Raw genomic sequence first — 25,103 nt, forward strand, 5'->3', positions numbered from 1 at the left:
TTTAAAAATATTTATTAAAATATTTCACATATGTACACATCTAGTAAAAAATTGTAGGAGTTAAAATTACTTAATGATATTACAAATGAAAGATTTGTTTACCTTATCACTACCCATTACTTTTCTTTTATAACATCTTATAAATAATAATTATATTTATTCCAATTAAATACTTTACAAACTTCATCCAATATTTTCGACAAAAAATTTTCCTCTGTAAATTTTTTTAATATTCTAAGTATCACACAAATTTTTGTATCGTTATATGGTATGGCCGATAATAATAAATAAATTGTTGCATTATTACCTAAAAGGAAAACGTAACATTTTATAATTTTATAAAATAATAAGTAAAAAATTGAAGAATTTTCACATGAATTACTGTTTACTAATTGATATAAAGTGTGAATAAAAACGATCAAATAGCGGCAAAGTTAACAGTTATTACATAAATTGTTTAGAACAAGTATGAAAGTATAATCAATGAAAAGAAAATAATACTTAAAATTTTTGTCAAATCGGGTGAATGATTAAGTTAATGAATTTTTTCATTTACGAATCTTTTTATATTGTGTTTCATATACGTTCGAAATCAAAAGTATATAAGAATATATTCATGTCACTACATAATCACAAAACAGATAAAATTTATAAGTTACATTGTATATGCACAGTATAATGTTTAACTTTTCGCAAAATATAACAATTTTGTTTCTTTCTTTTACTGGAGCAACAAAAGTTTCAAAAGAAAGAATATTTTTATATAATTTAATGTTACAGTAATATACTCTCATTGCTTGCATATGTTGTGAGAAAATCGTTTGCAGAAAGTGTTTACTTTTATAACAGTCTATACAGGTACATGAAACTGATAATGAGTACCTTTATAAAAGAAATCTGTTATGGCTTTATTTCCTCCAAATAAAAATATGTTGCAAATTTTTAAATTTCATGTAAATACACATTTAAATCTTAACAAAGTTACTAACATAATACATTTTTTGTATACATTAATTTATTTTTTTAAAGAAAATGGGAAAAACAGAAAGAGAAAAACCTCAAATATTTTAATTATTTGGAATATTAATAATGGCAAAGTCATAACATATAGTTTTACAGTAAAATGCAAATAAATGGCCAACATAAACTGTAACATTATAATGTAATTAGAAAAATACCAAAAGAAAATTGTAAAAGATGCTACTTCATTGCGAAACAAGAAAGACAGATTAGAATTTCTTATTAACATGTTCAAAAATGCTACATTATGGCAATAAATACATTTTTATTTTTTTCTGCCATACAAAAATAATATGAAACTACAATAGCCAATAATCACAGTCTATAAATGGGTATAATTCAACTCAGAGAATTCATTTCTGTTCTGTTTAAAACTCACACCTCTCCCTGTCTCTTCTTGATTTTTAGCTAATTCCATCAAAGCTAAAGCTCCTAGCCATTTCTGGCTATCTTCTGGAATTGGTAACTTGATAATATTATCCTCCTGTTTAAGAACAACTACTTTTAATCCTGTTTCAGATTCAATTGGTGGTACTTTTGAAATTGTATCTTTATTGTTGTTATTGTTATTGTTGTTATTATTATTATTGAAACTTCCAGCCAACATTAACACAGTTGGTCTCGTCACATTTTCGCTAATATGAGAATTCATAAACGTATTTTGTTTGGAAATATCTTTTTGAGCAAAATCCCGAATTTTCACGTTAGTCTGATTTATTGGAGATTCAGTCGTTTCGTTTCTTAAATTATTGTTCCAATACGTATGATTCGGACTTTTGGAAGGTTCAAACTTAGAAACAGAATGGTTAATATTGGTTTTCATTTGGTTTGTGTTATTCGAAAAATTGTTCATATGATGCTGTGGAGAATTCCAAATGTTTTGAGATAATGTATTTGATGTTTCAAATACATATTTTGGTTCTTCTTTTACAGATGGTTCTAGAGATTCATTTTCAGTAGCTCCATCCCAAGGTATTTGTGTAGATGTATAAGGAGAATCTACTTCTGACTTTGCAAGTTCAATTTCTTTACATGCATTTAAACATGAATTATCTAACAAGGCAGATGAATTATCAACAGGTGAGCTCCACTGCATTTGGTTACCATTAATTTTAAACGAAGTAGTTATAGGTACATTGATAGGTTTAGTGTCCCAATTTAAAGGTTTGGCTAGTTGCTGTTCTAAACAAGCTTCGCGTAACCATCTTTTCTTTGGCTGCAATCTATCTAATGGTCTTCTTAAGGGAGTAATTGCTAACTTTGTTGATATTTCTTCATCTTCAGATGTTTGTAATACTGCTGGATCTTCATCTTGACTTTCTTCTTGACTGTCTTGACTCTCTCCACAATATAATCTTTGATTAGATTGCTTGCAATCTAGATTTTCTTGCTCTCCTGTTGCATCCATCATCAGACCTTTTCTAGACTTAACCCTTTTGTGATTCTCTGAGCTACTCTTCCATGTCTTTTTCTTACGTTCATTCTTTCCTGTAGGTGTTCTATCCTCCCTTTCCCTGGACATTTTATAACGTTCTAGCCATCTAGTAACATCATGAGGTAATTCAGTATTTTCCGATACTGGTTTTAATACAAAATCATCAGATCGTGTGAGAGTAGCATATGGATGATCTGGACAATGCCTATTGGCATGCGTAAATCTCATTTCACAGCCTGGTTCTGTACATAAAAAAGGTTTCTCTCCTGTGTGCAGCCGTTGGTGGGTCTTTAATTGCCCTGATTGCGTAAAGGCTTTTGTACATCCAGGATAATCACATGGATATGGACGTTCCCCTAAAATAATAATTATCCATTTGTAACAAAAATTCACTCTCGAAAATAAAAAAAATATCTACAAATGTGTTGGTACATTAAAAAAGTCACTAAATTAAATTTTTAATACATAAAATATTAACGTATTTTTTAATGACAATTTATAAATAATGATTAATAAAAAGATTGATTGAAAAAGTGCAAATTAAACTTTCTAAGAGAAATACATATGCTCTCTAACGAATTATTTTTATAAAATAAATAAATTAAATAAATGAATAAAGAAAGAATTTATATAACTTTCCATGCAGTAAAGCAATTTAGGTAGGAAAGCCACAGATCATTTTTCTTTCCTCCAAACAAAGAATATTTCGAAATTTATAAAAAAATATTTTTTCCCCTCTATTATAAATAAAATTTTTATTGTTCGATGCAAGAAATACTACAAAAATCTCATATTCAGCGAAATCGATTCGTTCATGCGAGGCTGTTTCTACAAATAAGTCATTTAATTATTTAAAGTACGTATGATGGCGATTGGCGGGACGCGTGACCGCATAGAGTCGGCCAAACCGTTAAAATCATATGGCTGTACAATCTATTAACGGGCCGTGTGATGACTTTTTTTCACAGAAACTTCCATCGAAATCGCTTCTATTCTCTATAAAACATGGAAAAACGATCGGATTAATGTTAAAAATAATAAATAATGGATACCTGTGTGAGTACGCAAATGTGCTTGGAGGCTTTTTTCTCTAGGGAATACACGGCTACAATAAGTACATTTTATACTGCTCGGTGAGGTGCTTCCTTGCATCATAAGATTGGAAAGGGCATCGGCTCTTGGTCGACCACGACGATGACTCTCAGAGCCTCCTGAACGTGACCGAGGCCCGTTTCGCGTGGCCACCACACTATGCTCCCTGTATTCCGGCGACGAGCACGAGCTACCCGGACTAAGATTCACATTTCTCGCCTCGTCGCCCCAGTTCCACGGATAAAGCATGCTATCGCACATTGGCGGACTGCACGGCAACGCTTCTGTCAATAGACGCGTCTCACGCTTCGGCGTGTGCAATTCCATTTCACGTTTTTCACTTCACTCTTGCCCGCCACCTTAAAAAGTTCGTGTTAGTACAACCACCTACTCTCTTTCTCTCTCTTTCTTTCTGCCACCCTTTCGTATACCGCGTGCAACTAGTGAACCGCCAAAACGTAGTATATACCCGGTTCAACTTATGTATATGTATATAAGTAAGTAGGTATGAGTCGGGTTTACAATAATAAGATAAAGTTAATTTATAATCGATTAGACAATTAAATTTCTTTTTCTAAACTGACGATTAGTTCGAGAAACAGGATAGCAATTTCTACTACGTCTTGTATTGTTGGCATCGTTTTACCGACTGTTTTCTACACGCGGCTTCATTCTCGTGCGCGCGCATTCTTTTCTGAGCAACGCGCCGACCAATCAGAGGCGTGGCGAAGGAAGAAACGCGTAATACAAAGTTAGCCTATTATTGTTACTTGTATAAGAGATTGGTTAATTATGGTAAATTATTCGTTGTTATTTTTTACATATACTTGAATTATATATTTGAGTACTAAATATTTGTAAAAATAAATAAATTATAAGTGTTTTCAGAAATAGAAAATATGTAATATGTATCTCACAAAGTATTTTACGTTAATTTAACAAATGAAAAAAAAATTATAATATTCTAGGCGGTGTGTAAAGAATATTGTTGTAATTAAACATCTGTACATTTGAAACTTATTGTTATAAAATAGTAGTTACATATTGCTTATGTGAAGATTTGTTGAACACATGTATATATTATATATTTATGTATAGTAAAATATTATTAAAAACAATTTTTTCATTTGTAAAATATTATTATATATTAATATTGTATTTTGAATTGAAGAAACTTTGATTTTAAGACTTTTTCATGTTCACAGCTTCTATTTTACATAAGAATGCGGCATAAGGATTTCATAAATCGTTTATACTTTATAATGTACTTATATATGAAATGTAAATTGAAAAAAACATATTATATGTTGTTAGAATAAATACACACTTATTACTATTGATACTATTTTACACGTTACATGTAAAAAATCGTAAAATATCTTACTATCGATTTATATACCTATAGTTTTAATATCGTGTTCTTTTATTTAACGTTTTTCCAGATTTAATAAATTTTATACTCAAAATAATAATGTTTCACCTAAATTAAGGTTTAAATTCTACTATCAATTACATTCATATTTTATATGTTTTAAACAAAAAGAAGACAAAATATAAATGATAATAACATTATATATACTTTATATTTACTATATGTATTTATAATTATGTTTATATACATATTTTATCTAATTAGCAAATTGCGAAAAGGTACATACCCTCAGATATAATAAAGTACGTTTATTTTTACATCGTAGAGAGATAATAGACTCTCATACAATGTAAATATGTTTGTATATGTTAAGTATATAAATGATAAAAAATTTAATCAGGTAACGTAAAAGGTGTAATTCGGCGGACGAAAAATAACTCCGAGGAAACGATCTTCGAGAGAAACTTTTAAACAATATCATTGCATAATATGCAGTCATACGAGATTTTCAATTATTAAATAAATCGTAGTCATCAGGTATCGAACATCATTAATACAACTGATTGATATTTTTATTTAAACGCTATGAAATATGATATACGACCAAAAATATCGTGTATAAATATTATTACACGACAATAAAATAAAGTAGTATAAAAGATAAGAAAATCTATTCAGTTGGCGTTAAGTAATTCATGGAAATAATGCCGGTTTCTTTGAGAACGGCAGTACGAAAAACTATCTTGCTTTATCGATGGATATTAGTTATTTTGACAATACGACAGGATTAAAATTAAAAATTTAATTTTAGAGAGTGATTTACTGCCTGAAACGATATAAAATTGGCGATATAAATAATATTGGTGGGGGGGTGGCGCGCTGGGTGCAAGACAATTATGCGGTCCCTCCCTGAGCACAGACCTCGTGGTGAACTATTCTCCGACTCAGCCATATTGAAATATTGGATGTCTCTGTTACACAAGGGCTCAAGAGTAGCCGTGAAATTTTCGCGTGATCCTCGACGAATAGAGGATAAGAAACATCATGGAAAATATGTACAGCATTGCCGTTACCAACAAGTTCTCGTTAGCGTTGGGTGATGACGAAGATCCGCACGAAAAGCTCCGAGAAGAGGAACTAAAGAAAGAAGCTAGGAAAAAGGAGAAGCTTTCGGAGAAGGAGAATAAGAGTAAGCAGCCGGACGCGCAGAAGGGAATCGGTAATAAAACTCAAAAAAATCGTGTGATCAAGGATTCCCAGCAACAACCATCTAAAGTCCAAGATTTGAAGAAAGATCAAGGTTAGTCATTTTTCATTGCGTTCTTGCCTCGTGCGCGGTATTATGGCCGTCGCTCCTATTCCCTCGTGGGTCCATGTGCTTTTGATATTTTGCCGCACACTTAACGATTTTGTCGTTCTGTTGCTAATCATTTCTTCCTATTAATTCTTTCAATCAATGCTATTCTTTAAGTTCGAACAATTTGTATGGATTTTATTGTACCAATGTTCATATTTTTTGTAACTTTTTGAGAATTTTTTATACCGCATAGTGTGAGGTTCTCGCATCGTAAAAATAGAATTTACCAATGGTGACCCCACGTGTCATTTAACAAATAATTACGATAAGCTGCTGTGATTTATCTCGAAATTTTTACACAATCGTTAAGTATGTGCAGGATATTAATATAATTTAATGAAAAATGATTTATGCGTTAGGTGATTGGAGATTGTATTATATTTTATTGTTTGATGATTTATATAAGGCTCTTATTATTTTTGCTGCAAATAATCGATATACTATATTAAAATTATATTAACATGTATATGTATTTGTGTTTGCTTTGATTGTGTAAGTCATCCAGAAGCTACATTGATCAATTCCATAAATGAGAAAACTAATAATATATATATTCTATAAATATTATTTTTTAAAATATATCATTATTTATACTATCCCTTCATAATAAAAGAATTTATGCAAACAAATTATTTCTTTTCAAAGAATTAAACATTAAATATTTACTTAGATAATGAAATTGAGAAATGGACAAAAGTTGGAATCTTTTGGTTTGGCATGTGGCAAGAGGCTTATATGACAAAATATAAAATTAATATTATGAGAAATTACTTTGATAATATAAAAGTTTTTTTATATTCTAAATCATTAGTAATTGCAAATATGCATTATTTACAAATATAAATTTTGTTGTACTTCCGCTTTATATTAGGCTATTATGTAGATATATGAAGTATATATATAAATTACTAATTTTTAATAAATTTACTACTTGTAACAGTTTTATTTTACTTATTAACATTATGAATTTTTTTATATAGTTGGCGATAAAAAGCCACCACAATCAAGACCTGGTGGTGGAGATCGTAATGTCAAATTCTCTGGAGAAAGTAGAGAAGAACGTAACAATAGGCGTAATCGTGAGGATGGTGAAAGAACGCCTCGTGGTCAGGGAGAACTAAGACGAGGACCTCCTGGGTTAGTATACAAATATAGAAAAAAAAGAAGTGTTGACAATATTTTTATTTTTTTTTGTAATATTTTCTTTTTTAATTCTTCAGTGAGGGACGTGAAACTCGAGAGTTCCGAAACTCTAATGATAATCAACGTGGAGAATATGGAGAGCGTAGGGGTCGTGGTGGAATGCGCGGAATGGTGCGTGGACGTGGTGGACCACGCGGCCGTGGAGGCTATGATTACCGTGGAAAACGTGAATTTGATCGCCAATCTGGTTCCGATAAAACGTATACATAATTTTTCATTTATTATTGTTGAATTATACCCTGATAAGTATTTAACATTGTTTACACGTTTAAGCAGTGGAGTTAAACCAGTAGATAAAAAAGATGGTGCAGGTAGCCATAACTGGGGTACCCACAATGATGAGATTGAGTAAATATTGATTCTAACAAAATTGATTTAACAAAAATTCAAGTTTTAATTATTTTTGTTCCTTATTCTATTTTCAGAGAAACTTTGAACCAAGAAAATCACGATTGGGCTAATGACAAACCGGATGGAGATGGCAATCAAACAACCACAGAAACAAAAGAAGGAGAGGTAACTGCGGACACGGTGGAAGAAAAGCCTGCCGAGGAAGAGTCACGCGAATTGACTTTGGATGAATGGAAAGCTTTACGTAATAACAGAGTGAAGCCTCAGTATAATTTACGTAAAGCTGGAGAAGGTGAAGATTTGACTCGCTGGAAGAAAATGTATGCATTGGAAAGGAAGAAGGAGGGAGCTGATGAAGAGGAAGAAGAAGAAGAAGAATATGATGCTGCTGCGGAATATCCGCAACGTGTTGGAAGGCAAAAACGCGTATTAGGTATTGAGATACAATTCAGTGATTCTCGACGTGGTTCTGGTGGACGTGGTCGAGGACGAGGTCGTGGAGAACGTGCAAATGGTCGTGGATTTGGTAATCGTGGAGCTCCTAGAGATGGAGACTCACGTGGTCCTGTACGTATTTGTATTCGTTTTCGATTGAGACTTAGTGTGTGTAGATGTAATGCAAATTATATATATTTCTTACTTCTAGGCTTCACAATCTGAACAGAGGTCGCCTCGAGGACGTCAAAATGCTCCTAAAGTAGATGATGAAAATGATTTCCCCTCATTGGGATAGGTGGTTACACTCGTCGTCTATGATACAATATCCCACCATTATCACCAGCATCAGTACTATTACCACAGATAAAATTACCACTAATACTAAAACTATTACTATCAACATTTTTGCGTCAGTGAAAAGGTTATTAATGCATAATACAGTACACCCTTGCAAGCAGATACGTAATTTACCTAAATAAATCGTAGCGCTTTGAACGCGCTCTTACATATTGGCACATTAAACATACATATAAGAAGTCGCATGATATGAAACAATGTAGATCACGATCCTTTTTTGTACTTGTAATAACTCAGTTCATCCGTAACTAGTTCTTAAATTCTAGTTTACGGATGAACGGTATTAAGAACGAGGCTGGATATTCATGGACTTGTTGAATAATTATAAAACTTGAATACTAGAAAGAATATCGCTGAAAGACTTTAAGCGGACCAGCAGGAGTATAAATATCAAAAACATTTTACACAATGTAGTTCGACGCTGCTTAAATCTGAGTGAAACACACAGTTCCGAATAGAAATAAAAAAAAAAAAAAAAAAATGAAAAAAAATCCACCTGTATGCCAGGAGGTGAAACAGTTTAGCCTAGATTTTAATTTTGACGTTGTCGTATATAAAAGGCCTAAGGAGGCTGGCCATAGCACCGACTCTTATAAACTCATGTATAATAACTTGTTAGGTGGTAAATTTTAAACATACTTTCTGTTTTATAATTTTTATATGGTGTTTAAGGAAGCCTTCCTTGTAATTGACAAGTTACTTGTCGTGCATAAAACATATGAGACTAAAAAAAAAGTGTGTATTTGTATCTAAGAAAACATCTATGATATTAAAAGTGTCTATTTAGGTATATACTAAGTTTGGCTTATATAGAAGTATAGAGATTTTTCCTTTCAAAGATGTAATCGGTCTGTAAGAAGTTAACATTTAAGTAAATATTAGAGAGACACATACAGACACAAAATACAGATATACACAGCTTTACATATATATTGTATAACGAGTTTAAGAAAATGGTCGATACATGCGTTCAGAGGGACAGATAGGATGAATCCAATCTTATATAGTTACGTTATACGTCGATTATCATGTTCTTAATTATGACCTGCTATATTAGTTATCTATTGTATTTGTTACATGTAAAATGAAGAAATACCACAGCCAAAAAGTCCAAACCCTCTCCATAAATGCGAAAAGAAAAATAAGAAAAGCGTTATTAAGCTGTTTGAAGCTTAGTTATATGTGTAAATAACATATTTACAATAATAAATTGTGACACATGAGTCACTTTAGACTTGACTACTTAAACCAGTCGCCTTATGAAGAGATATTCTACAAAGGGTTTTTATTTGTGCAGTATGTAAAGAATGTGAGTACAAAGGAGATTAAAAACAAAAACAAAAAAATGCGTAAAAACATCTTACATTGAAGATTTTCGCTACAAGGCATAATGGAAAATTGGGTGTCACCAAAAGCTATGGGAAGAAAAGAGAGAAAATACGAGAAGTGCTATACCCACCCAATAAAGTTATAAGTCAAATTCCATTGTAAGCACCTTGTTCTTCTCGTTCTTTACGTATGCTGCCTAGGAAACACTATCGGTTCGTCTTAAATTGGACGTCTTGAGCTAGTACAATGGGAATATAGTAATTAATCCCAATTTCAAAACGATTCGAAGTTTTTCAGTACTAATTGCTTCAAATATGATTTGATAGTTAAAACATTTGAACTATTGTATAAATCTTAAATCTTGCAAGTTTCGATAAATATTAAATGATTTAGATTTCAAGGTTTCAAAACTTACTGAAAATTTAATATAATGTCTTAAGTGTTTGGTGACTATAGCTATTATATATTAATGAGACCATTAATATCTTATATAATAATCATAATAATTATACATCTTTTATAAGATACTATCTTATTAATATATTATACATACAAGTCACTGAAGGTAAAATATAATACAAGATATAAGACGTTGAATATTTATCAATTTTAAGATTTATCAGAACATTCAGGATCCTTTAAAACTTCCAAATATTATCGAAGCTTTAAGGGTTCAAAATTCATCAAGACTTTTAAATACTTTAAATATCGAATTATGTTTGAAGTAATTTGAATTTTATTAAATATGTACATATTTGAACTGATTCACAAGTCCATGTAGTGGTGGGATTTGAAACACTTCGAATTGTTTCGAATCTCTTTTAATACGTTTAGAGCTTAGAAGTCTTGAAAACCTTGAATGCTTGAAAAAATAGGTTTGAAAGTTTTGAGAATTTTAGTAAATTTTAAGGGCTTGGTAAGTATTTGATATTTTACGAACAGTTTTAATATATAAATACTTTTTTGTCTAAACGGTATATGGACATAAATTTTTAATGAAAGCCATAAACACGTTCATTTACGTTATTTATCTTTATGTATATATTGAGAGTGTTGGTAAATTTTCGAATTTGAATGTCCTAAAAACGAGGCCTTAAAAAGTACTTTATTCTACATTTTCAATTTATTTCCGCATGTAGAATTATCTCTTTGTCTACTCCAGTCTAATTAGAATTAGGCAAATTCATGTTTTCGAACCAGATTTTTTAAAAAATTAAGTTTGCAACGTGATTTTGTTATTTTTTATTTTCGTCTTATGAATATATAAGTGGTGTATAGTGTAATATAACAGTAGTAATTAATGTTTAAACCTGTCAAAACTTTCAAGACGTGCCGAAATCTTTAAAGGCTCAAGATAAAAGTTGGATGTAGTGGAAGACATTTATGAGTTCCAATGATGCTAAAAGTGATTCGTATTTCCATAGTCTCGTAAAGCTTGGAATCGTTTCAAGATTGAGATTCGAATGTTCATCGCTAGGTTGATGGTTTGAAAGCATATCACTAGTTTTACCAGCTTTTACCATTAAAGTAAACAGTACAGGGTTTCAGCCACGGGAGGACGCGGCATCTGTAAGTCCGATAGAGTATCCCACACACAACCGTAAGAAAGAAAAGGAAAGTTGGGAAGAAGAGAGTGATAGAACTAGCCAAGGAGAGACACTGAACCGTGGGAAAAGCTTGACGAGAGGAACAGAGAGAGAAAGATAATGAACAAGCGGCGGCGCATGCCGTAGCCACGGCCCCCAACTTGCTCTAAACTCGTGCAGCCTGTCGCTGTCGGTCGAATTTTAATGGCGGCTCATTCCGATTCCCTGTTTAGTGTTATTATCAACTAACGAAACGGTATTTATACTCTTTACGCGTTACTACAAGAGATAATAAGGAGTTCCATTAAGTCTAAACCGTGCGTTTCGTTGTTTCATCGTTCAGATACTATATCAGAGACCTGTATCAAGGACATAGTGAGTGCATATCCGCGATGTGTCGTAGCGACTCTGGCGTACGAACATTCCATCGTGTAGTCGTGTTATACACTTTGGCTTTTTCATGAAAAGGGTTGACTCTACGTGATAAATCGAACTTGTTTCCTTTTATTTTAATTCGTTGTATATATGAAATTTTCGTGAATCAAGGGAAAAAGAAGGAAAGTTAACACGAGCTGACTGATGATCATATCAGATCGAGCGAATCGAAGCTGCGAGCTTTTTTCATGCTGGAGGTAATTCCTTTTTCTTTTTCAGTAATTACCCGTGGATATTCTCGTGTTTTATAAGTGTTCCCGGGAATGTTTATGAGTTTCTAGAATATTTTATTATTGAGTATTGAGTAATTTAGTACGTTTGTGTTTTGTTAGACGATTATTGACAAGGAGTAGAATATCCTTGCCTTTGTGCAAAGACACTGGCCTTAACTGTCAAGTGCAGCTATGCTGCTCGCACTAATGAAGGGCGGTGCGTGCAACGGTGTTACTCAAAAAGTGTGGAGGAGCCATCTGCCCTAGCCTGACATCGTCGTCGAAATGTTTTAGTATCGAAATCGGTCAGTGATACATTATTTACATTTTGACAATTCACTTCTCGATTATTATAATTAATCACTGTATGGCTTGATTGTGGATGTTCGTGTATTTAGATAAGTAACGTAAACCTGACAAAATATGAATGTTCGAAATGTCTTAATGATATATCCTGATGTGTCTTCGACATTTTCGTTTTGCCTTTTATAACGTTTTATAATGCTAAAATTATTTAATTTTTTTCATATAAATTAGACTTTTTTTTAAATTTAATATATAGTCAATGTTATTTTATGAACAATTTTTTGTTTGGTTAATTGGTAGATATTGGTGAAAAATTTATGGATGTGTGAAATTTTTTTAAGAATAAATAACTAATTGTAATTGTGGTTTTGAAATGTTCCAGAGGTGCCAGGCAATGTGCATCATGTCGGTGCCTGGATACATGTGTAATTGGTAGTACTATATTGATACTGGCCTTCTACCAGTGGGACAAATACCCTTATTATATTTTCTAAGCTTCCTACCCTAGACTTGTACATGCACAAACGCACACGCATAGCGTGTGCGCACGTGCTTTGTCAACTATTGCCTACACATCATGAGATTCTTGGGATTTGTATCATTTCCCATTTCGCCTACTGTGTTATTTCCTAAACTGCTACTACCATTTCATCGATTATCCTTTTCATCCATGTCTGTTGCTACCTGGTTCCTGCTGGTACTGGTAACTGCAGCCATAGATACACCTGCTAGTACTGCTCCACCTGTGCAAGAAAATAGATCGTTACACATTGTAACACAGTTTCCTATGGGAGATGGTCAAAGATATGGATTTTATCCTCTAGATCCAAATACAACGAGGGAAGGTGCCCTTCGATTTAATCACCTTACTATAGATCCTGCAACAGGAAGATTATATGCAGGTGCCATCAACAGACTTTTACAGTTAGATTCTAATCTCAGACTGGAGGAATATGTTTCCACAGGTTAGCCATTTATTCTTTTTATGAGAATTGTATATTTTATAAATGATATATATGTATTTGTATTATGGAAACATTACTAAAAAAATTATTATTATTCATTATTGTTTTCAGGACCAAGATTGGATAATCCCCAGTGCCATGCAACAGGCTGTCCTTCCAGAGACATAACTACATCTTTAATGGATAATGTAAACAAACTATTAATCGCTGATCTTGAATCACAAACACTGATTGCATGCGGTTCCCTTCTTCAAGGTGCTTGTGAAAAGTACAAAATGTCAAACATATCTATTAAGCCGGAATTCATTCCCCATAGTGTAGCAGCAAATGATGAAAGCTCTTCTACATACGCTTTTATTGGGCCCGAAAAATACAATGCTTGGGGACAAACAAATATACTCTATGTTGGTACTACATTCACTAATAGAGGAGATTACAGGCATGACGTGCCTGCTATTTCTAGCAGAAATCTCCACAATTTAGAATTCGCGGAATATACGTTCAATAAACAGTCGATCGTATACATCGACGTGAAATATCGAGACCATTTCCTGGTTAAATATGTGTATGGGTTTAATGCCAACAACTATGCATATTTTGTATTGGTACAAAAGCAGTCTCATCTTCCTGAAGAAGAGGAAAAGGGTTATATCTCTAGATTGGCTCGAAGCTGTATCAATGACCCAAATTATGATAGTTATACAGAAGTGACGCTACAGTGTACTGTTAATTTGGGAGATGGGAAATCGCAATCTTATAATTTAGTGCAAGACGCGAAAGTGGCACCAGCCGGTAGTGATATAGCCATGCAATTAGGTATTTCCGTTGGTGATCCCATTTTTGTCTCCGTATTTTCGCCAAGTAGAGGAATCACTAACGAACCGCTGTCTCGATCAGCACTTTGCGTGTACAGTTTGCAAGAAATTGAAACAAGATTTACTGAAAATATCCATATGTGTCTCAATGGTAGTACTAAATATAGAAACATGGGATATGTCAGTGGTCCTATACAAGATGGAAAATGTCCTGCGGCAGGAGTAAGTATAAAATTTAAAGAACCGAAATATTACCATTTGAAAATATTGCACATTTTTATTGAGTTACGTCTTTATTTTTCTATACAGACAGCAGGCAACATTTTGCACTTCTGTGAAGTGGGTTTGAAAATTTCCGGAATGTCACCGATTGTGGGACAGGCAATTTTACATTTTCCTGACGAATTCATTACCTCTGTAACAATAGCTAATACAGAAAGTCATACCGTTGCATTCTTGGGTACTAACGAGGGTTCTCTGAAAAAAGTTTTACTTTCTGGAAACGAAGCATTCGTCTACGAAAATATTGTAATTGATAAAGGAAACAGATTGATGCCTGATACTTTGATTTCGCCAGATGGAGAACATATTTACGTTTTATCGACTTCTAAAATTTCTAAGGTGCAAGTCGAACATTGCAGTAGTTATACTAATTGTAGCAGTTGTCTAGACGCGAAAGATCCTTATTGTGGATGGTGTTCATTAGAAAAAAGGTAAATATCTAACTTTTTTTTTCATTATTTCTTTTGTTTAATAATATTAATGTATATTTCTAGATGCACAGTTAGAGGAGATTGTCAAAAAGCAAGTCATAGTAGTCCACGATGGTTATCTTTAGGTACAGGACAACAATGCATTGATTTCGAGCAAGTTCTTCCAGATCGTATGCCTATCAATCAAATGACCACGGTTCACTTAACAATCAGAACTTTACCCGAATTACCAGCAGGCGCAAATTACAAATGTGTTTTTGGTAATGCAGAACCTATAGATGCACTAATGACCGGATTTGGATTGTCTTGTCCTACACCACCCGTACTTGAAAGACCGAATATACCAGACGGAGCCGATCATGTTCTGGTACCTTTATCTGTGCGCTCTAGTGAAACAAATAAAGATTTTGTCTCACGAAATTTCGCTTTCTTCGATTGCTCTAGGCATACCGTGTGTACAGAGTGTGTAAAATCTCAATGGGCCTGTAGTTGGTGTGTATATGATAATAAATGTACACATAACACAAGCTGCCAGGGTATCATTTCGGGAGAAAACGTAAGTGTATTAATGTTTAAGTAAAATTTAGTACTGTTCTAAAAAAGATAACTTTCTGTTCACAGAATCAAGCAAATTTAGCCGCGCACGGAGCACAATACTGTCCAAAGTTCGTTCAACGCCAGGAACCATTGATGTTACCTAACAGTGTACCCAAAGAGATAGTGCTCGAGGTTGAGAATTTACCACATCCTCAAGTAGGACACAGTGGTTTCCAATGCATCGTCTCGATCGAGGGTGCTAATTTAAAAGTACAAGCCCGTGTCGATAGCAGCCGTTTTATAGTTTGTGATAAAACAGTTTACTCGTATGAGGCAGTCACTGGTGAATATGAAGCAGAGGTAACGGTTGTCTGGAACATTAATCATCACGTGGACAAGACTACTATCATCCTTTATAAGTGTGAAGTGTTGGGTTCGCACCGTGAACACGCAGATTGTTCCCTTTGCGTGACCAGAGATGCGCGTTTCGAATGTACTTGGTGCGGTAATAGTTGCGTGTATCGGCATTCTTGCTTGCATTCGCCATTCACCGAGTGTCCGAAACCGAGGATAGACATGATTAAACCTCTCAGTGGACCGATTGAAGGTGGGACGTTGGTCACTATCGAAGGTAGTAATTTGGGGCTGAAAGAAAGCGACGTGGATGGAAAAATACATATTGGTAACACACCATGTACTTTAGTCGACTATGAAGTGTCTGTACGCATCGTTTGCCGTACAGGAAGACACGAAGCAACAGACACTGCCTCTGTAGTGGTTGGTAATGACGCTGGTTACACTGAAAGCGCAGTGTTATTTAATTACAAGGATATACGATTGTCTGGTGTTTACCCATCGGTTGGTCCACAAAGTGGTGGTACGCAACTTGCCATTACTGGAATGTATTTGAATATTGGTAGTACTATATCAGCCTACCTAGATGAATTAGCGTGTCATGTTAACGCCACACAAGCGAGTAGTACCAGATTAACTTGTGTAACAAGTAAATCCGATAGAGTAAGAAGAATCGACAGACTGACTCTTAGCATAGACGGTGCGAATCGCACTTTAATTGGTAATCCCTATAACTACACTCATGATCCTACTATTATGGAGATTAAGCCACTGACAAGTTTTGCTTCCGGTGGTCGTATGATCACCGTTCACGGCACCAATCTAGATACTATCCAGAAGCCCGAAATGGAGGTATACTTTGACAATGAACTACTGCCAGTAAATAGGACTGTTTGTACAGTATTAAACCCGACGCAGATGGAATGCCCAAGTCCTAGTGTTGCTAAGCGGTTCATGACTCTTCAACGTAACGAGCGTGCTACTGCTAATAGTCAAAGCTCACCACCTCAATCATTAAAGTTAAAGGAATCTCAATTATCCTTGAAAATAGCATTTATTATGGACAATGTGGAAAGTGTACGAGATTTGGAAAAGCATTTTAAGAGTCTTAGAAATCGCTTACTTTATGTAGAAGATCCGAAATTTCTTGCCTTTCCGCGTAACATTAAATTATACAAAGGTGATACGTTAGTTATCGAGGGGGAAAATTTGATTTTTGCCAGCGACGAGTCTGATGTGAACGTCACTGTCGGTACAATGCCATGTAACGTGACTTCGCTTGCTCTAACTCAATTGGTTTGCATTCCTCCTGATCAACAACCAGCTGATACGGATGAACTTGGAATTAAAACTGAAAATGGTTTACCCTTGGTGGTAGTACGTGTGGGTCGTAGCCTAAGGTTCCCCATTGGTTACCTGCGCTATGAAGTGATTAAATCTTATCCGATCCCACCGGAGGCAATTGCTGGAATAGCTGCTGGCACTTTTGGTCTTGTGTTTCTGTTTGTTTTAGTGTTAATAATATATAGAAGGAAGAGTACACAAGCAGAGAGAGAATATAAAAGGATACAGATACAGATGGATACTTTGGAAAGCAATGTTAGGATGGAATGTAAGCAAGCATTTGCTGAACTACAAACCGATATGACTGATTTAACCGCTGATCTGGAGTCGTCCGGTATTCCGACTTTAGACCACAAGAATTACATTATGAAAGTATTTTTTCCTGGTGTTACGCATCATCCTATATTAAATGATCCTAGATCACGTAGTAATGTGTCTCGTACAAACTACGATGCTGCCATGATCCAGTTCGAGCAACTGATCAATAATAAATACTTCGTATTAACGTTCATTGAAACTTTAGAGGCTCAGAAAGACTTTAATATTAGAGATAAAGTGAATGTTGCATCATTACTTATGGTCGTCCTAATGGGTAAGATGGAGTATGCGACTGATATACTCATGAATCTTTTACTAAGACTTATCGAAAAGGCAGTGAACACGAAGCATCCTCAGTTAATGCTTAGAAGGACCGAATCCGTGGTAGAAAAGATGCTAACTAACTGGATGGCTCTTTGTATGTACAATTATCTTAAAGACTATGCAGGTTCCTCTCTATTTTTATTGTTCAAGGCAATAAAGCACCAGATAGAAAAGGGTCCTGTGGACGTGATCACGTACGACGCTAGATACTCATTATCTGAAGAAAGGCTACTCCGTGAGCAGATTGAGCATAGCGTGGTCACTCTGCATGTCGTCCAAGATGATCTTGATGAGAAAATCCAGTGCAAGGTGTTAGATTGTGATACTATAAATCAAGTGAAGTCCAAGATCCTAGATGCTCTCTACAAGAATACTCCTTTCTCACTGAGGCCGTCCGTTCATGACGTAGATTTGGAATGGAGACACGGTAGAGGCGGACATTTAACTCTCCAGGATGAGGATCTCACGTCAAAGTGCAGCGGCGAATGGAAAAAGATAAACACGTTAGCGCATTATGGTGTGAAAGAGTCAGCAGTGATGTCGTTGATTCCTAGACAGAACGATGGTTTTTCCGTCGCCTGTAAACCACCGTGTCACAATTGTAAACCATCGCACTATCATCATCAGCAGCAGTCCATTCACCACCATGCACATCACCATCACCTACATCGTCACGCGAATCACTGTTCGTCCACGCATCTTCCATCCACACCTAATCACAATCTAATTAGTCCTGTAATGTACAATCATCCCGTTAGCGGTTTATACTTCGAATCTCAACATTCACCGCCGATCATAACAGCAAACGGCGACGTAGAAAGCGGTCATGGAGGTAATCAACGATTATATCATTTGGTAAGGCCTATAGAAGAAAGTCACTATCCACCAGGTATGGGTTTCACCGGTAGCAAGCATCATCATCCAGAACGAACACACAAAGCCATCCCTGAAATATTTTTAACGAGATTACTATCGACGAAGGGTACCGTTCAAAAATTCGTCGATGATTTTTTGAATACGATTCTAACAGCGAACGAAGCATTACCCAGTGCTGTAAAATGGCTGTTCGATCTCCTGGACGATGCCGCGAAGCAACACGGGATCGTTGACCCGGAGGTACCGCACGCATGGAAATCGAATAGTTTGCCGCTTAGATTTTGGGTGAATTTTATTAAGAATCCAGACTTCATGTTCGATATAAATAAGTCCACGACGGTTGACTCGAGCCTCTCCGTGATAGCGCAAACATTTATGGACTCTTGTTCGATGACGGAACACAGGCTGGGGAAAGATTCACCGTCGAATAAGTTACTGTTTGCCAAGGACATACCGCATTACCGAGAGAAAGTGGGTCGTTTTTACACAGATGTACAAAGACTGCCACAAATCACTGATCAAGAAATGTCTAGTGCCATGCAACAGCTAAGTGCGTCACATGCGAATGAGTTTGATGTGATCGCAGCACTAAAAGAACTTTACATCTATGTCAGCAAGTATTATGAACAAGTAAGTATCTTGAAAGTAGAGCTTGACTCTTTTTATTAAAATTTTTAGTTTGTTAATTGGTAATTTAATTAATGGAATATTGCATAGATCCTAGAGGCCTTGGAGACAGACGCGGGCTGTCGTAAATTACATCTAGCCCACAGGCTAGAGAATGTCGCGTGCACACTCGAAGGAGAGGAAACCAGTGCCTGCTGACACAACCTCCTCATTGCTATCCCAGGACCCGTCAATCTCTCCAGAAACACTGACTAGTGCCTCCATTTCATGCATCAGATACACCTCGTTACATATGTACAAATCTACACACCATGTGAATAACAATGCCGTAAAAAATACGTGCGATTTCGTTAAGGCTAGTCAGGCGATAGTTTTTCTCAGGATAAATTAATCCTGGCTGTAGTATTTACGTCTATATGTCATGGCCGTATCGAAATACGCTCGTACACACGTACAGATGTTAGCAAAATGGTAACAAAAGAGAAAATGATGAACTCTAACCTTTAAACCTGATCTGTTTTTATTAATATTGTATATTTCATTTATTTTACTATACATATATATATAGTATATTTGTAACAAATTATAAGAAAACGACGAAGGGAATCTCAATGCAATCGGTGGAATCTTCGTTAGTAAGGGATATAATTTATCTTATGATCGAAAAACTATATGACGTAGCTGAATATTGGTCCGCCTACGCGTTTTAAGGATTTGAGATGCAAAATTCGTGCAAAAAATACTTATTAAAAAAAGTAAAAAAAACAAATGAAAATTAATGATTTCATTGTTGGCCGAATGTCTATACGTGTATACGTAGTATATATAACACGAAGAAAAATAACGTGTGGGTACGTTAAATAAGAGAAAAAGCCATAGTGTCCACCAGACTGTCTGTACAAAGGGAGTACGGCAGCAAGTAGTCTGTGATCCGAGCACGAGTGGCTATGCCTACTATCTTCATTACGATATATATATTATTAATATGTTATATATTATATATATATATACATAAAAAATATATAAAGCAAAGGTCACGCAACATACACCTCCACGGATTGTAGTGAGCTAGTTAGAGAGGGTCTATATATGTATTATAAGTTGAGGGTAAAGAACCCTTTTTCAGAAAAAAAGAGAGAACGAGCGAGAAACAAGTGAGTGGGAGAGAGAAAGAGAGCGTGAAAGAGCAAGGAACAACACTAAATTAAGGCAATTAAAGTAATGTTAAATGAAAGGAAAAAGAATTGGCTTCTCAATTAAAAGTTGTGAGAGCAGTTCAGACTACTCTAGGCCTATCTGCGTATATTTAGTACATAAAAAAAAAGAATTCTTTTCTATTACATTTTTTGTTCATTTTCAGTCTGTTTTTATTTACTTTATACAATTACATTTATATATGTATGACTGTTGCTACGATCTGAAAGGCCACTATGTGGATCATATAATGATTTTACAACTACTATAGGAGCTATATTATATCTATTATTGCTCTTATTACCATTAAGTTGTATTATTATCTATATAGATATAATTATCGACTAATTGCCCATTCAACAATAGTTATTATGGTATATTGTTAAGCGTAAAGAAAGCACATAATAGATGCAAAAAACGAGAAAGATCTTTTATATTGTATACCGGCGAGGAAGTTTCTAGACTCTTAATGAACGCGAATTAAAAAAAAAAAGAAAAAAAAACGACAAAAAAGAAAACACAGTAGAAGGGAAAATTTTATACTTGTCTGGTTGTATTTTCGCCGGTTATTAGAGTTTCAGGATTTTTCGCCAGTTGGTCAATAATATCGCGGTTAAATGTATCGGGAAAAAAGGAAGGTTTAACAAGACACAACGATGAACAGTATTTTTCTTGGGATTACATCGCCATTTTACTTTACCTAAGACTGCCTCAGTTTGAAAAATTGCATTTTTTAAAGGAAGCATTTAACTGTCCCTGATACTATTCATTATTCCAGTGTATAGGTATTTAATAACAGTTCGATTCACTGCCCATTGCGCACTGCCAATTTTTCTCCATGCGCTTTTTTAGGAACTGTTACACCGGAACAGACCTACTTAAACGTTCGATTGAATCGCGTAACCAATTATTTGATAATTTTGTGAATGGTAGGTTTGGGAAAGCTGAGGTTCAAGCTCATTCTTGTACTTAATTAACACTTTCGTGTATTTTATCTGCTCTACAGGCCCTCAGCTTCCCTATCGATTACCATCAACCTGTGTATCTCTCTATTATATGTATTGTATTTATTTATATACCGATGACCAGATTATCTATACAGGAAATGATACGTCAATCTGTCCTATGTGATTTAATGTATTACTTTTTCTTTAATACACGTCGACATGCGTACTGTAATTTCTCTGAAACATAAAGTTGTTTTACTGAACTTTTGGTGTACGTAAAACGATGATATAACATTTGGAAATGATGTAGATTCGAATCGAAATTCTATAATAATTTAATTCCATGTATATCATATTTTCTCAATGTATATTTCACACGATATTTTACATATAATATGTAATACACATACATGAACAAATGATAACAGAATGGAGAATGGAATTTAAATGAGCTTTTATTATTTATACATTCATTCTGTTATCATATCTCTTGTAATGTTTCAGTCGCGTTATTTTATATGTATTTAAATTACTATCTCCTATGGAATTAAGATCAGCTTTCTTGTATATTGAATTAAAAAGAGGAACACGTACTGTAGGTTTAGGAGGATTATTTTGTCAAGTATTTTTATTTGTTGAACATATTCTATTTGTACAATGAATTTATAGTGGTGAATATAATGATTATTTTTGTTTTGAAATTAGAGACAATGCGAAGCAAAATTTTTAGTCCAGATGATTCTATGAAGGTTCTATCGATGGAATGACAAAATTAAATGATAGTAACATTTACAAAATACCTTAGGGGATGAGATCTTCTTCCTCTACTTTGTATGTAAAATTTAATACATATTAATTACACAAAAAAATTCAAAACACATATATGTCTTTCTAATAATTAGAAAAGACTTGTTTTGTGGAGGTAATGATTTCTTTTTTTAAATAAACGTGCGAAATAGAACATTTTTCTGAATGGTGTTTGTATTTTATTTTGTTTATATGAAGCTATTAGATGTAGTCTTCCAGAAAGAAATTAATTAATTTTGACTGGAGTAGTGGATTTATTTTTATAAATCATTCTGTTGACAGTAGTATTTATATTAAACTTATAAATATACAGATTATACATAATAAAGATACGTGCTCGCTCGACTCAATTTCAATAATATTAATTTTACGATTAAGTTACTATCACACTTTATCGCCTATAAAATATTTTTAATTCAACGAAATATTTATTATGAAATAAATTAAAATGATAGACAGAAAATTATTATTCTTTTTATTTAAATAGGAATCTTAGTCTTGTTAGTTTTTCAATATTTTTATGAGTTATTTTGAAAACAAAAATATAAATATTCATACATTAACAGTAATGAATTGTAATAATTACAACTGACTTTTCTGATTGTACGTACAATCACTGTTTATTAGTTAAAGATTTACTGAAGTGGTTGAAAATTCTTTCTCTATTAAACATTTTCGGAAAAAGAGACCTCTTTCGTTAATTAAATTTTGTTAATTTAATGATTAAAATAAAGTGATGGAAAATTATAAAACAAATTGTTATAATGTAGAAATATAAGAAAACATTTTTACTTGTATGAGTACTATTACATAATATTAGTGGAATTTTTTAGTTGCTCTACATTAAATTAATACATTGTTATACAAAACATGTAACGAAGATGTTTGGTGATGAATAGCGATAGTTTGTGTTGTAGCTTACGAATTGTTAAGCGTATATGCATGGGTACAATTGAACGAACATATTGCAAATCCTTCAATTGTGGATGGTACGGTTCCAATTGTATATACTCCATAAAATGTTAATTATATTACTATTATTATCGATATCAATATTTTTATATCATCGAAGTATGAAAGAGCTAGAAAAAACAGTATATATTAATGAAACTCTTGGAATTGTAAAATTGACTTGCATTTTTTATATATTTATATAGGTTTATTCGTTATTCGAGTAATATTATGTAGCGTCCACAATATAAGGGTCGATGATTTTTATAATATACGAAATTCTTTTGAATTTATATTATTTCACATTGCACAGATTGACGTACACTAATATATTTGCACACATATTCGTATATACATACGTCTCGACTCTATTGTCTGAAGTTAGAGGATCCCTGCAGGTGCGTGGTACATCTTGAACGATTATAATGTTCATTTTCAGAAGTTCATGTAAAATATCGTATATGGTACGTGAAGTACATTATACGTTCGAGCGCAATTCGATGGAAGGTCGTGTAACATGCTACACTTTTTAATGTATATTGTGCACATGCAAAATCTCGATGAAATTCTGTTTCCTTAAAGCATTAAGAAGTATCTAAATAGTATATAAAGCTCTTGCATATTTGTAGGAGGAAAAAAAATGAAAATATTCGAAGAAAAAATAGCTTCAAACAAGTTTAAATAATTTCAAACATATCGGAAGTGCTATTGGTCATTACTTGAATCATTTGTCTATTCATTCAAAACTCAAGATTTAAATACTTGCAACATAATTACTTTAGTATGATATAAAAAGCTTATAATATAAAAAATTTATAAGAAAACATAAAAAGAATATTATTTACTACTTAAAAGAAGATGGTAATTCTGGAATTTGGAACATTTAAATGCTCAATGTTCACTACCGCTAATATTTTTATTATTTTTAACTAATGCTGCAAATATCAATAGCAAGTTTTTTTGTCGCAATAGATTTTTGATTAAAGAATTTCCTAACGTAAAAAGATTCGGTTTTTTTTAAGAGAACCTTAGGATCCATGAATACATGGTTCATTGGTACTGATTCCAAATTTTTTGCAGAATGTTTATTCTTACGAAGATATGTGGACGTTTAAGTATAATATTCAGAATTGCTTGTGGTACAGCAGAATTTCTCGATAATTTGTACGCTCGACAGTTGACTCCATCCATCTGAAAAGCTTGTCAATTCCGCATTCAACGTATGTACTGTATTGTAATTAACGGAGGAAATGTTCAGCGGTTTACGAGTCGATTAGTAATGTCATGCTTCGTAGTATAGACGATTCCAAACGTCATGTCGAGTTTAAGATTATTCTTTGTTAAGCTTCGAAAAAAAGGATGGGGGGATGATTGTTCCCTACAAGAATAACTTAAAATATATTCGACTTCGGGAACCGTGTATGAAAAAAAAAAGTTATGTAAAACGGGCTCGTTTTCATTCCCATGAATTTTTGAATGTATCTTTTCTCGTTGTATAGCCTTTACGTAAAGTATGTGCGCCTGTAATGATGAATGCAATTAATGTGTGAATGCGATGCTGCTTTACTTGTGTGTATGCTGTATGTATGAGCGTGTATCTATCGATGTACGCGTGTAGATGCAACCCTTCAAAAGCCCAATGTAAATAGAATTCAACCCCCCATCTTGCATATAAGTAGATTTTAAGTAACACTCGAGAACGAAATGACTCTTGCCAAATTTTCAATGGGACGTAGGGACAAACAAATAAGCATTTGAAAAATTGCAAAAATATATTGATATTATAAATGAACTCGATACTCATAAAGCTTCTTTCGGAGTACCCGCAATCGCTTCTT

At 33.7% G+C, this 25,103-nt stretch overlaps 3 protein-coding genes across 4 annotated transcripts; 2 read left to right on the forward strand and 1 right to left on the reverse strand.

Annotated features, from left to right (window-relative positions):
- Positions 1-26: 26 nt before the first annotated feature.
- On the reverse strand, positions 27-4,241 carry LOC132914227 (putative uncharacterized protein DDB_G0277255). 2 transcript variants are annotated; one of them, XM_060973143.1, is made up of 4 exons: positions 4,194-4,241; positions 3,508-3,906; positions 1,402-2,811; positions 27-307 (listed from the first exon to the last, which is right to left on the reverse strand). In XM_060973143.1, exons 2-4 carry the CDS (start codon positions 3,872-3,874, stop codon positions 138-140), a joined length of 1,947 nt encoding a protein of 648 aa, XP_060829126.1. In that variant the 5' UTR covers positions 3,875-3,906; positions 4,194-4,241; the 3' UTR covers positions 27-137. The 2 variants fall into 2 exon arrangements, with proteins under 2 accessions (XP_060829126.1, XP_060829127.1); XM_060973144.1 differs by having other exon boundaries at positions 116-307; positions 1,400-2,811; positions 3,508-4,232.
- Positions 4,242-5,832: 1,591 nt separating this feature from the next.
- On the forward strand, positions 5,833-9,873 carry LOC132914014 (SERPINE1 mRNA-binding protein 1). The gene is made up of 6 exons (XM_060972758.1): positions 5,833-6,219; positions 7,257-7,413; positions 7,497-7,679; positions 7,756-7,827; positions 7,905-8,397; positions 8,477-9,873. Exons 1-6 carry the CDS (start codon positions 5,964-5,966, stop codon positions 8,561-8,563), a joined length of 1,248 nt encoding a protein of 415 aa, XP_060828741.1. The 5' UTR covers positions 5,833-5,963; the 3' UTR covers positions 8,564-9,873.
- Positions 9,874-11,382: 1,509 nt separating this feature from the next.
- On the forward strand, positions 11,383-25,057 carry LOC132914008 (plexin-B). Its single transcript, XM_060972745.1, has 8 exons — positions 11,383-12,172; positions 12,308-12,492; positions 12,876-13,458; positions 13,570-14,495; positions 14,583-14,986; positions 15,050-15,542; positions 15,608-19,369; positions 19,457-25,057. The coding sequence occupies exons 3-8, from the start codon at positions 13,071-13,073 to the stop codon at positions 19,562-19,564; spliced, it is 6,081 nt and encodes a 2,026-aa protein (XP_060828728.1). The 5' UTR covers positions 11,383-12,172; positions 12,308-12,492; positions 12,876-13,070; the 3' UTR covers positions 19,565-25,057.
- Positions 25,058-25,103: the final 46 nt, after the last annotated feature.

Source organism: Bombus pascuorum, chromosome 14 (assembly GCF_905332965.1).
Source record: "Bombus pascuorum chromosome 14, iyBomPasc1.1, whole genome shotgun sequence".
NCBI classification, from domain to species: Eukaryota; Metazoa; Arthropoda; class Insecta; order Hymenoptera; family Apidae; genus Bombus; species Bombus pascuorum.